Source organism: Semicossyphus pulcher, unplaced genomic scaffold, assembly GCF_022749685.1.
Source record: "Semicossyphus pulcher isolate SPU_LCO1_2020_fin unplaced genomic scaffold, fSemPul1.0.p SCAF_2, whole genome shotgun sequence".
In the NCBI taxonomy this organism is placed as follows: domain Eukaryota; kingdom Metazoa; phylum Chordata; class Actinopteri; order Labriformes; family Labridae; genus Semicossyphus; species Semicossyphus pulcher.
This window is the reverse complement of record NW_027211693.1, coordinates 10,071,183-10,087,798: the sequence shown is the minus strand read 5'-3', so window position 1 is coordinate 10,087,798 and position 16,616 is coordinate 10,071,183. Positions and strand designations below refer to the sequence as shown.

Here is a 16,616-nt window from a genome sequence, read left to right as displayed (position 1 = left end):
CACACCCTTTGGAGCCGGATATCGTGACCATCCAAAGCCTTTTGGGGAGTTGAAAACGCCATTCCTCTCAGGCCTGGATAATTAGCTGACGTGTGCAGTTCTTGGTAAATATTTGTTTGTTTTCATTCACAACTGGCAAGATCGGATAAAAAGCCATCATTGTCCCTCCCTACCACCTGAACCACATCATAGTTAACCCAGTTTCATCAGTTTGAGACCCAGAATCCACAATCCGCCCTCTCTCTAAATCTCTCCAAGATCATTAGCACCCTTGTTTTTCACCCACACTCTTTGTAGACTTCTCAAGCACAGTCCCAACAGCCTGTGCAACTGTCCTCAGAAGATCAGAGGGATGATAACAAGCAGCTATTTCTGAAATGGGACATGGTACAAGCTGAGCAATATAAGGCTGCAGACTGAATAAGAGGAGCAAAAGCGGCCCCAAAACTCCTTTGTTCTTGTTCCCATTTAGCCAAGATGAATGGGATGGTAGTGAGGAGGAGTGGGTGTGCAGTGGATTAGATGCTTTAGACAATAGCGGACCTTGAGTGTAATTCATCTAAGCTGTAACAGACCTGTCCATCTCGCTGATAGGGCGCACGTGTCATTACACAACATCTCCAAGGTCTGAGTGAGTCACTGATTAAAGGAAAGTTCGGATATGGCCTGTTGTTGCCTTACTGCTGCATAAAAACTCCCAATGAAAGTTTCCCCCGCTACATGCCACGTGTCCTTCAACTCTGCAGTCGTGCTGTAGGTGTGTTTGTCAAATGCCGGACCCTGGTTTCCACATTAGTTTTAATGATAGACTTTTTGTACTCTCAGACCATCATTTTTAGAGTTTCAAAAGCAGTTAATTGCCAACACAATCCATCTATTTATTTGTATTTGGTGTTGAGGAGTAGCAGACAAAATTGGCAAAAGTAACTAAATATAATTATATTTGGATCAACAAATCGTTAGAATTATAACAGCCCTATCAGCTATAATTAGTAGGGAGGAGATAATTACATACTGTAATGATTAGGTTTTTGAATAATACTAGTAATTTCTAAGTGACCCCATCTTTTAGCAATTATCAGTAAACTGAACTATATAGTTAAAATGATGCAAAATTCTGTTGATCAAATATAATCGACACATGTCAGTTATAATAAAAGAATTTTTGACAACTTTTACAGCTGTTTTATACATTTTATCAGCAATTATAGCACCATTGTGATTGCACAATCTTGGAATGCCAAGACTACATTTTGTAGGCATGTTGGATGTCAATAAAGTTTTTTGTTTTGTCCCAAAAAGAAACCTTTTTAGCCTGTTAAGCTGTTCACATTTTGCCTTTTCCTGTTCTGTTTTTTATGTGTTGTTTTAATGGTCAACTTTACATCAGGCGCAGGGACAGCAGTTAGGGGGACATTAGCCTTTTGGCTAACACTGGCATTTTTACAGTGATGTTGGTTAATGTGCATTGTCCCTGAGAATAAACAAATAAATATACAGATATACACCGATCAGCCATAACGTTATGATCACCTGCCTAATATTGTGAAGGACCCCATTCTACCACAAAAACAGCCCTGACCGATCAAGGCATGGACTCCACTCGACCTCTGAAGGTGAGCTGAGGTATCTGGCACCAAGACGTTTGCAGCAGATCCTATAAGTCATGTAAGTTGTCAGGTGGGGCCTCCATGGACTGCAGCTACGCTGCCCCATACGCAGCAAACTGCGACACCATTCTATCAGAACCAGCATTAACTTTTTCTGCGATTTGAGCTGTAGTTGCTCTTCTGCTTCCTTTGACTACTTTGGGAAGGCACTGACCACTGCAGACCGGGAACACCCCACAACAGCTGCAGTTCTGGAGATGCTCTGACACAGTTGTCTAGCCTTCACAATTTGGCCCTTGTCAAAGTCACTCACATCCTGAGGACAAAATGTTCTCTTGTTGCCAAACATTTCCCACTAACTGACAGGTGCCATTGTAACCAGATAATCAATGTTATTCACTTCAATGTTCAACGTTAGTGGTCATAATGTTATGGCTGATTGGTGTATATATTGATTGTTGTTGGGATATTTGGCCGTTTGCAGAAGCCTGGAGCTTTAATATGTTCCACGTCAAAGTGAGTGACCACATACATACAGTAGAAACTGCAGTGTACCTGCTGCTTATAGATGATTACCATATCAGAATGCTTTTGTTTATCTGATTATCTGATGAAACTTATTCCAAGAGCACAAGGTTTTTATATTTTGTGTCCAGAGGAAAACAGAGCTCATGTCAAAGCTCAGAACAAAGCCTGCTTCATCGAGATCACAAAGTAGTCTTTCTGTGATCTCAAGAAAACAAAGCCTGTTGGACCTTTTTGATGTCCGGAGTTCAAACACCATTGTGTTTGAGAAAGATGTTCATGTGTGTGTTTCCGCATTTTTGGACCTGCATGAAAAGGCCATGTAGTAAACACACTGTGAACTGCTTTGCTGACTATAAAGCATTTAACTAAATAAAGTCATGAATGCAGGTGCATGATTGTTTACAGTACTTTCATGTCTGGCCTTTGCATGTTTTTTTTTCACAGTGAATGTAATAGAGACTGTAAATAACAGGTTTTCTCAATGCTTCTGTAAATGCATTTTCTTTTAGGATTCAATTCATTATATTATCTGGTGACATTTGAGTCTCAGAGAAATTGTGTTTCCCTCCTCCTGTATCATCCTTGTCTTAAGTCTCCCACCGTTAAATCCATGCTGTATATATATTTTAAAATCCTGCACTGAAATACTTCTGGGATGGAATTCGGCTTTTCTGTCACACCTCAAATTGTATTTACCTTTGCAGGTCCTGTTGATATTGTGTTGAAGGGAAAGTCTACAAGTTGTCAGCAGAAGGTGAGTAAAAGCAATAATGAATGCTATCACCTTGTGTGCATGTGAAAATCTAATAAGACTGGTTGTCAGAAAAAGAAAAAAAAAGCAGCTCTGGTAGAAGTCGTTCAGGGACATCAACAGTTCAACATTGAAATGAGTTTCACGAAACAACACTCACTATTTGCTGAAATGTATCAGTGGAGGGGAATGTGAATTTAAGATTAAAATGCGCGATGCCCTTGAAGAAGCAAACAGCTACTCTCTTCTTATTTTATTTACTAGAAGCTCATTAGAGAGCTCAATCTGTTGACTGTTCCATATGTTCATAATTATCTAATCAGCTCGGTTGATGCACTCGATTGCACAATTTTAATATCACATCACTGATGTTCTATCACTTCTGTACATTCACTTTAAATTACTGTAGCTTTCATTCCTCTCAGCTGTCGTCGTGTGATCTTAATTGAGTTTGAGCCGAGTAGCTTTCAAGGAATGTAGAACATAAGACCAAGCAAAGCCCTACGTCCACCAGAGGAAAGGACACTTTGTCAGAAGAGCGCTCAAAGTCAAAATCAACCCCTTCATAAATCCCAGACGTATGACGTCAAACTGCAGCCTTGGTCGGTTCTATATGATGCTTAAGTTCCTTTTTGGTGTTGTAATGTTTGATTGTGCCCCCAAGACGGATTGCAAAACCATTTCATGTTTGGAAGTCCGATTCAACATGGCTACCGTTGCGTTACGTGCATAAAATGAAGCTCAATTGAATTATGAAACATGCCTCATTTTTTCCATTTCTCTGATGTGGTTATTGCGTGGTGCTTTTGGGTCTTTGATGTTCTTGCAAAGTCGTGCCATCTCTTTTATATGAGCCTTTGAAGTAGGTCTAGTTACACTGCGTAGTGATACGCAGCACTGTTGCTTTGGCATTGCCGACTGTGGTCACAGTGTGATACTGCAGCAGATCTGCAGATCATTTCAATATTACTGCTTTATCTATTCCATTTGATGTCTCTTTGAATTAACCTGGAGCATCCACAAGTGATTTCTTTTTGTCTAAGGTCGTTTCCCAACTTCTGCCAGACTGATCACAAGAAATCAGCTGAATTATTTGAAGTTAAATTATATTCTAACCTCTTTGAAAGTGCAGTGTTGGCTGCTGTTTTAATAAGTATACTGCTACAAACAAACAAACAGTCAGCTGGTTGTCTTTGTGAACTATGCACTCTGTACCACTAGGGAGCATCAGAGGACTTTTGAGAGAATCAAAGATTTGAACCCTTGATATTTGGTGTAGCCAAGTTTTTCAGCAGGGTTTTGGTGGGGTTTGAAACTCTTTGTAAAGATATATCAGAACAAATGGGGTTCCTTTAAGTTCACTGTAATTTCACTGTGAATGAACAATAGACAATGGCTCACAGGGGAACTTTAATAAGACATTTCATTATAGGTTGGTGGTGAAGGGGGGTAGTATACCCTGAGGGAGTCTGATGAAAACTTTGAAGGAATGTATTTCAGATTTTCAGAAACAATCAAAGAGATGTAGCTGAATTTTATATGTTGTAAAACATTTTTAAATTTCTGGAACCATATAAAGAATCAGTGGGATGCTGGAGCAGCAGAGAGGGGGTCAAAAAACAACAGCATAAAACAACCTTTGAGCAAGAATATTCTGCTCCCATTTGGTTAGAGATGCTGTTTGAAGTTTAACATGAAAAAGAAATCACTTTCATATGAAGGGGGTTGTTTTCACGCTCGTGTGTTCCATCATCAGAACTCCTCTGTGCTTTGATAAACAGCACTTTAAATGAGTGTGGGAAAACTCATCACAACACAAGTGTCGTATTTAAATGTGGCTTTTAAGTGTTCGCACATAAAGTTATACATGAAGTCCTTTTTGGTTATGATGCTGACTGAGGGCAACTGTCTACATTTCAGGTTAGTTACATTTAAAATGTCTTAAGCTACAATAAACACACTTCGGCTCAGAGCAGATTCCAGCAGCTAACTTATAATTAATGCTACATTTGTCTGCGTGAAAAGTTGTAGTTTTTAATCATTCATGTAATTTGCAGTTTAGATAATTTTTGGAAAACTGAGGCCATGCATACATAACTATTTGGAAAGACTTTAAGCATTGATGATATCCAAATTAGTGTCTGAGTAATCCTCCGCTGAATCACATTTTCTCGCTCATTTTATTCTTATTGATTTGTGAGAGGACAACAAAAAGGCAGAACTTCTCCACTTCTCAAAAAAACAACACACCAAAAAGAACCCCAATATCATTTTAATCCATGAGTGCATTGAACATTCAAAAGAAATTATACCTACCGAGAACATGGACGTGATCTATATTTGGATCCACTGTAACCTTGTTTATGTGAGATGGGTTCATGAAATATTTGTGTTGATGAAATATTCATTGGACAGGAAGCCAGGTCAAAAGGCATTATGCCCAATAAACATTAAATTTAGTGGAAATAATAGTTGACTGCATGTTATAGATACATCACCACTTGTAAATACTTGTCACTACATGCACAGGTTTCTGTTAATTACTTAAACAGAGCATTGTGAAAAAGCCCCACATAAGCCATATTAAGAGGAACGTAACTTAAAACAAAAGGAAATGCATGTCTGAAAAATCTAAGAAAATTAAAAAATTAAAATAAAAACCAGCTGGACTTTATTTGTCATGTATAAACACAACATAAATTACTGTTAATATGACTAATACAGACATTTACTCAGATTCTTAAAAAAAGACATAAAACTCTTGCATAATTTACAAAACATGGTGTCCCTGTGCTATCCAAGACACATCTGTGCCCCCTAGCCCCCCAACAGAGTTCTTCATACCTTGACTGTCCCATTCTTCCACAATGAATATTGGGTATTTAAACATGAAAACTGTTTTTCTTTTTTTCTGTTTAAAAACATCTCAAAGAGAATAAGACATTTTGATGTTTTCCATGTTTACAGTGCTAAATCTGATATACATAGTGACTGTTTTGTGAGGATATCGCTGATGTCAGAAGTCTCTGATTTTAAAAACAAACATTTGCTCAAGGACACCGCTTGTTCAAAGAGTGTCAACTCTCCAGCCCTGCACTTCTAGAGAAGTGCAGATACACGCAATGTAAACATTTCCTTTGCTCTTGATCTGTTGAGCCACACTTTTCTTGATGAAAACAAAATATAAAAAAAATAAGATAAAAAACAAAAACACCTAAATTAGCTCACTGTTTCCCCCAAAACACCAGTATTCCTCTGCTTTAGAGTCCGGAGTCCAAAAGGCTTGTGCAACAGAGGAACAGACCTGTAATTGCCATGTTAAGGCTTGGTGTAGTTATACATTTACTCTGTAGTCCTTGGGTCACAATGCACAGCATTGCTTTTGACCCCTTGTATTTTTTTTCTTTTCTTTTTTTGTACAAAAACACATGGACACTCAGGGTACATAACAGCAACTTTTGATTACAGTTGCTTCTCATTCAGTCCACTAGTATGTCTCTACCAAAAATAAGTCTCTTTGGCAGAAAATGCACCTCGTATTGTTACCTTTTCCCAATTTCACTTTGCCGGAGAAAGTGGATGTTATTAGCACTGTCTGCTAACTCTGGGTACTGCTCAATGGAGAGCACATAGTACCCATCATACCCCAAAACTTTTCCACTACTTAGAAGCTGCCTCTTCTCCCCCTCTGTCCACGGTCTGACCCCCTCCTCGCCGTCTCGCACTCGCTGCTGTTCTCTCGCCCATGCACCGGCAAGAGCGCGCTGACGAGCGAGCTCAACAACCCGCGCTTTCTCCTCGTCCACCGTGGATCCATAACGGATATGGAGAGCTAGATTTCCAGCGCGAATCTCCACATCGGCAAAACGACGAGTTCGACTGTCCATAACTGTGGTGGACTGGGAAACAGTCACATTGACACCATTCTCCAGAGTCTTGTGTCCACTAGTGAGGTGCAACGCAGCAAGGTCAGCATCTGGCAGGCCTGGCTTGACGAAGTAATGTGTGTCGCGCCCTTCTATCGTGAAATGGAGGTCTTCCAAATAGAAAGCATTGTTGAGGATGGTTGCAACCTTGATACAGTCCTCACTGGCCACGTTGAGTGTGTGAGTGTGAACGCTGCCTTTGTAGATAGCGAACATAACAGCTCTTCCGATGGGAGACATCGCCGCTGAGAACCACAGCCAAGACTTTTCACCTCTGCGACCTCGAGTGAGATGGACCTCTGGCAACCGCTCGAATGACAAGAGGGAATGCGCTTGTCTGGTTACTTCCTGCTGGACCCCAGAGATAGACTGTAGGAAAAGTGCAGTGAAACGTTAACGCCTGAACATGGCAGAACCCGACTTTCCAGGCCATTTAGAACCAGCGACTGCTCTGCTTCAGAGAGTTTTTCATCCCTGTCTAATATAATGGTGTTTTCAAGCTGTGTTCTCAGGCCAAAAGTAGATAAATCCCCCATGACAATTTTAAGGCAACACTTTTTGTGTAAAGGCCTTAGTCCAAAGAATCATAAATAGCTTCAAAAGATTGTTTTAATGGTAGCAACACCAAAACACTGCATTTAAAGTTAGACTGTTTAAATGTGTTCAACTTGCAACTTAAACAACAAGAAAGTACACTTTTGCTTATTATGCGTATCATTATGCAAATATGGCCCAATTAAAATTGATATTCTATGAAATACATAGCAATCCAATTAAGCCATGGCAGCTATAATGTCCTGATGTAAGAGGAAAACAATGAAAACAAAAGTAATTTTTTGTTGTCTGTCTGATCCCCGACACTTTGAAAAGCATTTTGTTGGCTGGACGATTATAAGAGTTGCTTTTTTTTTGCCATTCTGTTTATTTTGTGTTCAATATTCATGAGAGATTTTAATTTTACCCACCGGCAGATCATCCCAGCGCTGACTCTTCATCAGTTCATAAGATGGCATGCTTAAATCAAACTTTGGGACCGGATACCCAGGAATGGTGTTGTGAAGATGAAAGCCAAAGGTTACAAGCCAGCTGTTCACATCTGCGGCGGAAAAATAAATCAAAGACAGAAATTTTACACAGAGAATTTGGCTAAAATGTTTTTGCTGCATACTTCTTCAAATTATTTTACAAAATAAACATGATATATGATTATAAAAGCATTGATGACAGCTAATGAGAACCCTAGATTTTAGTATAATATCAATGAATATCTTAACGGAATCGTATTGAACTATTTTTGCGAACTGATACATCTCCAGTCTCTCCTTCGTGATGATCGGCTCCTTTTTTCTCAAATGACAGCAAACTGAATTGTAATGGCCTTTTCCACCAATTTTCTGACAGTTTTATGATTCATGCAGATATTCAGCAACAGAAAAATCCATAATGTAAAACAGCATTAGATGCTACTCAGCGGCTCCAACTGTCTTACCTGCAACGTATTCTCTCACTTCATGGACCTTGCTGATGGGGTTGTTATTTCTGAACATGTATAAATTAAAAGGAGCTGGCTCTTTGCCAAGTTTCTTCCACGTAGAGACATCTGGAACAGTCCACCTCCCAGACATTATATCATAATCCTGCTCCCCGAAGTGCAGCAGCTTCGTCAGGGGGTCATAAAGTCCACCGTGAAACCCGAGCACAAGCTGGAAGTCTGGGTTTGAGTCGAAGTAGACCTCGCCATATGCTGTGTACTGGAGCTGTTTGACCAGGAGGCCGTTGCTGGTGAAGACAGCCTGAGGTGTGCCGGTGTTGTCACAGGCGATGTAGAACTCCTCCCCGCTGCTGATCTCCATGGCAAACAGGTGGCCTTGGAGGTCATAGTAGAGGGAGGTGATCTCTGAACTGGAGTGGTTGTATACATGTGTTATCCGGGCTGGGTAGCTCAGGTCGGCGTAGAAGTATTGCAAGTGTTGGCCCAAGCTTGTCTTGGTGGACACTCGGCGTCCAAGTCCATCATAGCGATACTGTATCGTCCAGCCATTGCTCTTGCTGTAGACCCGTACCAAGAGACCTTTGGAGTTGTACTCAAAGATCTCTGCTCCCCTCTGACGGAGGAAGCCATCTTCATCCATTCTGTATTGGATATCTCCAAGGCGAGTGATGCGATCTCTCAAGTCGTAGCGCAGGGGAAGAAGTCTGGCACTGTTTCCCGCATTCAACAGGTGCAGATTTCCATTGAGGTCGTACGTATAGCGCCACATCACTTTCTCGTTTAGGTACACAGTCTGGAGCTGGCCATCCACGTCGTACTCATAGCTGTACTTGGTGGTGTTTGCAAAAGGGCCGATCTTGATCTCTCGCTTGGTTACTCTGCCAACGTCGTCATACTGGAAAGTTATCCAGTACATAAGTGAACGGAATATCTCATACTGGATCTCCTTGATGCGTCCATGTGCATCAAAGTGCTTGGTGTAGGTCATGACTGCAGTGGATATGATTTGATTTATATCGTAGTAGATCACCCCAAACTTCCCAAACTGTTCAATCTTTCCCGAGATGTCATCAAACTGGTAGAGGTCGATAGGAAGTGGCGTTTCGTTGATGACCCCTTGCACACTTGTGACACGCAGGCTGCTGTCATAGGTGTAATCAAAGCGTGCATTGACCATGCCATCCTCACTGAAGCGGAAAATCTGCCTGTCCACCAGCGGACCCACTTGTCGGTAACGGATGGAACAGATGAAACCTTCATTCTGCAGGTTGACGGTCTTCAGAACACCTGCCGTCTCATCGTAGGTGAAGCTGACCCTTGTGCTGTCATACAGGATCTCTGACAGTTTGTTCTGCCGGCGGTACCTGTACAGGACCCTTCGGCCTGTGCCTAGGTGAGCAACTCTCAAGAGGAGGCCATCTTCACTGTAGTCTACAGCCACGGAGGCATTACTCTCTGGGGGGTGATAAAGGTTCCTGTAGTATCCCACTGAACGGATGGTCTGCATGGTGTAGCGGGCCACGCTTGGCATCGTGACAGCAGATAGCCGGTCCAAAGAGTCGAAGTCAAATATGTACTGCCGTTGACTGTGGAGCAGGAGAACCATGGACTGGAGGGAGAAGAGCAAAAGAGCAAGTGTTTTCTTGAGTTGTATAACATATATATATATAAATATATATATATATATATATATACATAATAAATGTGTAATGCCAGGCGGCTGAGTGCAGGCAGAGTAAGCTGAAATTTCCTTTTGGAGAAAAGGAGAAACAGGGTGCATGAAAAATGCAAAAGGTAGCGTTAACTATCACTACTGTGAGGCAGCAGCTACCAGTTGTGCTGCTCATTGTCAAATCTATTGATGCAGAGTGTGCTGCTCTAGATATGTCCAACTATTTACATGCTTGTCTGGGAGTCAACATACAACATGAGCTCTGTTTACGTCTAATACCAAGAGAAACTAGCTTACTTAATTTACAGTACATGCAGTTGGGAGTGTGCTCCGTCTTCTAAAGGTGTACGACCCTTTCCGTTAAAATGCCATGCCCAGTCATCCGTTACTACACAGAGGTTCCCTGTGCTCCCTGAGCTCTCTGTGTTCCTTATGTCAGAGTGTTGACATGGCCTCTCCAGGTCACGCAATGAATTGATGCAGCGAGGAGTGGCTGAGGAAATCTCTGCATGTTTTAATAGCTGAGCATGTAAGTGCAATCTTAAATAAGAAAACTACTTAAGAATATTTCTGTGTAAGAGATGGATAGAGAGGTATCTTCCTGTTTTGCATGATGTGACAGCAGTTTGAGAAGTTTCTAATTATTCAATGGATTTGCACCTATTTTTCATAGCATGTGTGCCATCATATACTCTTTATATTCAATATTGGTATAGTGTATGTTTGTATGTTGGGGGGTCTGGGGGGTCAGTCGCGATCTGAGTGACAGATTTGATTGGATAAGTAGCGTCACGTATGATGATTTACAACGAATTCATTCGTCTGCGAGTTTCTTGGACCCCCAAATCACTACCGCAAAAACAAAAAAGCTGCGCAGGTTAAAATAGATGCGTTTGTCAAAACTGTAAATAGGTCCGGGTCCGGAGACGACGGCAGTTGGGTCCGGATCCGGACCGCGGTCCGCCGTTTGGGGAACGCTGAGCTAGGAGATGTAGACTTTAAGACCTGAAACCTAAAAAGGCCCCAAACATTTTCCAAAACATGAGTATTTGTATTTGTGGTGGTCAGACAGTCACACAAATTTAACAGCAGAGTAAATACAGTTGTTAAATTGAATTGTGCAGTTGCAGTATTTCATATAATTATAGCCTGCCAATCGCTCAGTGCGTTGTCTCTGTATTTGCCCAGTCTTTCAATCTGTGCTCCTCTCTGTCTGCAAAGACTAAAAACCAGTGGAAACAGTTATTAGGTGTGGGCTTTTCAGCTGTTTTTCTTTTTTCTTTTGGTAAAACCAGGCACAAAAAAATTGTTATTTCATGTATTGCAACAGATTAAGCTTAAAACGAATTTCATCTGCAGTTTATGAGTCACACACAGTAACAGAGAAGCCCTAGCACTGTTGCATTGTGTCTCGCATCAGCTGAGGCGAGCTATTCAATGCTTCCCACCAAAGATTCGGACAATTAATGTTAACAGAGAGGCAGAGATTGTTATCAGCCCTACTTTAAACCCATTATGGGCCTTATTTCCACAGTTAACCCTGACTTATTGCTGAAAAGTAGTTGGATAAACCAGGCTGTATTTTTATGTCGCCTCCTCAGTTTGTTAGTGATGATGCAGATGTTAAGTTAAGTTTATGGAGCCCTCCTTCTTAACATTTCTTTATCCAAAGCTTGTAAAAGATGCTCTTAAGTCTGGTTATTATATATTGATTACTGTGTTTGCTTAGAATCTCTAAGAAAAGCAGCATTTTGTAAATGGAGCTAGTGGTTAGAGCAAAACAAGCCTCTTCAGGGTGACCTCTGCTACACCTCTTTATTCACCCTGTAGTGATAATGACAAGCCTGCCGTAAAGTAAATCTTACATAATGCTTCCTCTGGTCATGCTATTTTCTCACCTGCTCCAGGTAGGTGTAACTCCATATCTTCCCATCAGCAAACACCCTGGAAATCAGGCGGCCCTGGCTATCATACTCGAGTCTCTCAGTGGTGGGACCTCTCTGCAGGGCACTGATTTGCCCACTGCCAGTGCGGCTAACATTAACTGGCAGTAGTTTACTGCTGGGCATCCACAGCACCGGGTGGCCCGCTGTGTCGTATATAATCTTTAAGAGGAACTTCCTGTGGTCATCGTATATCTTCTCCGTCCTCAGGGTGCGATCATAATCGACCGAAAGAATGTTCCGTCCGTTCACCTGTGGGAGAAAAATGATTTAAAGATGTGTTAGACATGAAAGGCAAATGCTCCTCCTACTGCTACAATTAGATATCATAATATATATTATACATTTAAACAACTAATGTACACTGGTTTCTAAATAGTGCAGTATAAACAAGAAATGTTGGTGTCCTTTGATTGGCTCTTTAAAGCGTATTCACAAGAATTTTCACTACAATTGTCACAGAGATTAACGCCCTCTTCACAGGGCTCATAAAACTGAAACACTTTGGCGATTGTTCAGGTACACTTAAATCATAACCTCTTAAATTTAATAGAGATAAAAAATTACTCAGAGGCAAAGTAACCACCCAAAGTTGAGTTCATGAAGTACCGTAAATCATAAATCTGAGTGTCAGATCCTACGAAGAAGGAATAAGAAGAGGACTTGTGTAGAGTCCTAGAATAATCATAGCTATCTCTCTATCAGGAACTAAATGTTGATGTAGAAAGAAAAAATGCTGAATTGTTGTGAGGTTACAAAACAGCTACTGACGTAAAATAACATCTGTCATTGTTTGGACGGTTTCATCTCATCTTAACCTTGTGCAATTGATTCCTGTCCTTGATTTGTCACTGAAGCAGTCTATCACTGAGATAAGCAGGACCATAGCAAATGCCCGCTTTTGTATGCAAGGGGTTGCTCATCATTTGCATATGCCACAAGGAAGAAGAAAAAGAAAAAAAAGAAAAAATCAAACATACCCTGAGCTTCCGTCCAAACACGATTACTTTCCCTCTGGCTTGTTCTTTGCGGAAGCGCCATTCAACCAAGTTTTGCCCACTCTCCCCTGGCAGGCTCATGTTGCGTCTGGCCACTGTTGGGTTGGCAGCGCCTGCCAGGATGTGGGGCTCTGTCTGGTAGTGGGTGTCCATCCCGTTGGCGTAGGTAATCCTCAGCGAGTTGTCAAAGCCCACTTGATAGCTACTTCTACATTGGTCTGTTGATTGTAAACAAAAAGAGCAACTTAGATTAGAGACGTTGGTAATAACACGCCAAAATGTACGTTAAAGACAGCCTCCTGAGGCAAGTGTTGGGTACACATAAGTATGCTTTACATCCTTTATATTTAAAATTTGACGTTTAACACAAAAAAGAGTGAACATGAATGATGTTCTGAAATAACTGGACCATCTGGCTCTGGCAGAGAGCAGAAATCATTTAGATACAAGGTTGATGCGTCTCCCTGACACCCCAAACCCGCACACGGAGAGAGTAATCATTTACACTGTCGCGTGTCAGACCCTCTGAGCTGTAATGATACACGACTTAAGCTTACTCAACATTGCCCCGTCGACCCCTGAAACAATGACAAATAACAGCTTACAAACTAGCTGCCGGAGTCGGGAAGATGAGCGGTGTGGCCTTACCCTGAGCCAGAGTGTAGAAGGCACGGATGGTTGAGGTATTGGTGGTGATGCTGATTTCCTCCTCCGACATGGAGCTTTCGATGTCCACTGTCAAAGCGCTGTATATGTCTGTGTACAAGTTATTCACCATTCCGGTGGGGAACGTCACATTCATTAGCCGTCCTTCACTGTCATAGCTGTTAGACAAAGAGAACATCAAATGACAAAGCATTGATATGTATGAGGGCTCTCGGTGCCACAGTGCTTTCAATTTACAGCTCTTTTATATTTGTTGAGTAAGACGATCGACTTTATTGTAATTAAAATGTCACTTTTTTTTTCTTCTGTTCAATTTTCAGAGCATAAGTGAGGGGGCGTCTGTATCAACCCAAGGCGCAATCCAAATATTTGATATGTGAGAGTGACACATCTCATCAGCTATCCTTTTTACTGGAGTTTAGTCTGAATGAATTCAATTATTTGGATGATTGATATGTCATTATACTCTCAACTGGCTGCTTTGCTTTTTTAGTTATAGTGGGGAATCATTTATGGTATAATGAGACATGGCAGCGAATTACACAAAGGAGAAATCCAATCTATGACAGGCAGTGCTTCCAGAAGAGAGCGTCATTTACTTACTTTACTTTCCATTGGTTCCTTTCTACCAACTACGACATTATTGAACACCTGATTCTGTTTAAAGTAACAATCTCAAACTTTGTCATTTATATAAATGTCTTTTAAGTCACTATCTATCGCTGAGTGAGTTAACACAACGGTGATTGAGCCTATGGCCCACTGATGAAAGCCTTTGCATTTGCAGTATATCGTATTTTTATGGACTGGGTGTCTGTGGCGACATTCACGGAGAAAAAAAATCACAAGCGGCGCCCAGTTAGTGACGCGTTTTCCATCATCCAGCAGTGGTTGGTCTGCCAGAGAGGGTAGGCGGAGCCAAGCGTCTGCTTTCCGTCTCTGCAAGTGTTGCGAGTAAACAGTAATCTACTATGGCTGAACAAACAAAGAAAAGATGGATGACTACAGATACAACTTCAAAAAGAAGTGAAAATTCAAAGAAAAGACACAAATTTGACGCTCAGATGAAGCAAACAGTCTAAAAAGGAAAGCGAGAAAAATCGAGAACCATGACAAAGGGAGCCAGGCCTAGAGGTCTGAGTATATTCGGACGAGTGCTCTCGTAATTCCCAATTGTTGCCAGTGGGAGACGCTCAAGAGCACAAAAAATGTAATAACTTTGAGATTGTATCTTTAGGTACAGTGAAAACAAGAAAAAGTAGCATACTGATATTGAGTTATTATTGTCTAACTAGGCTATATAACAGATTTGAGGCACGTTTTATAATTAGGTTACAATTAAATGAGAGCCCTAAAGCAGTGTGCAGGTAAGTACCAATTATGGGATAAACTTGTACTGTGCTGAGAAAGAAAGAACACACGCAGGGTTACATGAATAGCAAACAGATCAGTCGTTTTGCCTCCGCATGTCTTCAAGTTTCATGAATTTAAAACAATTAAAAATAAATTTTAGCATCAATCTTAATTCAGTAATTGGTGTCTCTGAATCTTTTATCTGCAAGGTTGTTTATACAGCCTCCTCATCCATTAGAAGCAGGGAATGCTCTCGTTCCCTTCACATAAAACTGTCAGCCAAAATGCCAAGTGCATTAGCTTACATAATTTGTATTAGTATGCGCAAAACAGGATGTTTGTTGTATTTGTACAATGGGCATGCTCCACATTCAGAAAGCTTAAATTAAATGTGACCTCAATCAGTCTCACTCTGGAAAGTGATGCAAATGTTTCCACAGAATTAACCTGCCAGTCTAAATTATACTTACTCGTAGAAAGTCGTCCAGCCAATCTCTGATGTCTTTGTAGCCAGCAGCCCGTTGTTGCCATGGTAAGTAAGGAGCACCAGCTCCTGGCCCTGCGCTGTCAGTGTTTTCAGCCCACCGTTGGTGCCCATGGTCAGCCAGATCACTTGGTTGTCAGGTGCAACGATACGCACCGGCGTCCGGTTGGGATCCCTACGGATTCTCAGAGTGTTGCCGCTGCTGTCAGTAACAGCTGTGATGTCGTTCTCTGTGCTGTAGCTAAAAGAATATTTCAAGTCTCCAGTGAGCAGGCTCGCAGTGTGCTGGTGGGTGCCATTGCTGTCAAACACATAAAGCTCCTGGGCATCAGGGGAAGCCACCTCATACGTGCCCACACTGGAAGTCAAAGTTGGCCCGTTTCTAGAGATGGCCCGGATGCGGATGTTGCCTAGGTCTGCCACGTAGAGGGTTCCATCTGGAGCTGCCACTAACGAAGATGGAGCATTGAGCCTCGCATCTTTGGCATAGCCGTCCCCTGTCTGGTAACAGTCGCAGTTGGCATCGTTCTTACAGTCGCAGTCGGAGGGAGCCCCGGCCAAATGCGTTATCTCACCATCCACAGAAACCTTCCGGATCCTGCTCATCTTTCTTTCATCTGTCTCTGCTATGTAAATGGCCCCGTGGTACGATACAGTGATGGACACAGCAGATTCCAGAGGGGTTAACAGCGCCCTTTGACCACCGGCCACACCGCGCTCCAGTCCGGCCAATGGACAGTGGATGGGTCGGCCAGCTGCGATACTCACTTGACCGTTCTCTGTGATGCGCAGCACAATGTTGTTGTCCAGGACATACAGAGAGTTGTCCATGGGGCTGACTGCTAGGTCTGTGGGCCACTCAAGAATCACCTGAAACACAGGACATCATTAGATTAGCGTCTGTTGTTGGTGTAATTCTCAGAAGCAAGTAAAAGGTAATATCTGCCTACTCAAAGTACACTTGACCTATAATTGTTTTGAATTAAATCACGTTGCTAGTCATGTCTCAGATAAGTAACTTGCAGCAGTGACTCAAGCATAAGCCCAGTTCAAGGGCTCAGAAACAATAAAACGCCCCGCTAACTGTCTATTATCAGAAAGCACAGGAAACAACAACATAAGAAAATAGAGCTCTGATGAAATATATGGAGTTGATGATTGAAACATTGCCTGGTACAGGATTTAAGTGTGAC

The 16,616-nt window shown here is 41.8% G+C and overlaps 1 protein-coding gene across 1 annotated transcript in view; it reads right to left on the bottom strand.

Annotated features, from left to right (window-relative positions):
* Positions 1-5,046: 5,046 nt before the first annotated feature.
* LOC138597746 (teneurin-3) overlaps positions 5,047-16,616 on the bottom strand; it is a 98,781-nt gene continuing 87,211 nt past the window's right edge. The window contains exons 21-27 of the mRNA XM_069669227.1: positions 15,410-16,293; positions 13,569-13,744; positions 12,903-13,138; positions 11,878-12,174; positions 8,305-9,916; positions 7,781-7,911; positions 5,047-7,184 (exon numbers count right to left, since the gene is read on the bottom strand). Coding sequence (XP_069525328.1) covers positions 6,432-7,184; positions 7,781-7,911; positions 8,305-9,916; positions 11,878-12,174; positions 12,903-13,138; positions 13,569-13,744; positions 15,410-16,293 — 4,089 coding nt within the window. The 3' untranslated portion in view covers positions 5,047-6,431. The remainder of the gene's footprint in view (positions 7,185-7,780; positions 7,912-8,304; positions 9,917-11,877; positions 12,175-12,902; positions 13,139-13,568; positions 13,745-15,409; positions 16,294-16,616) is intronic.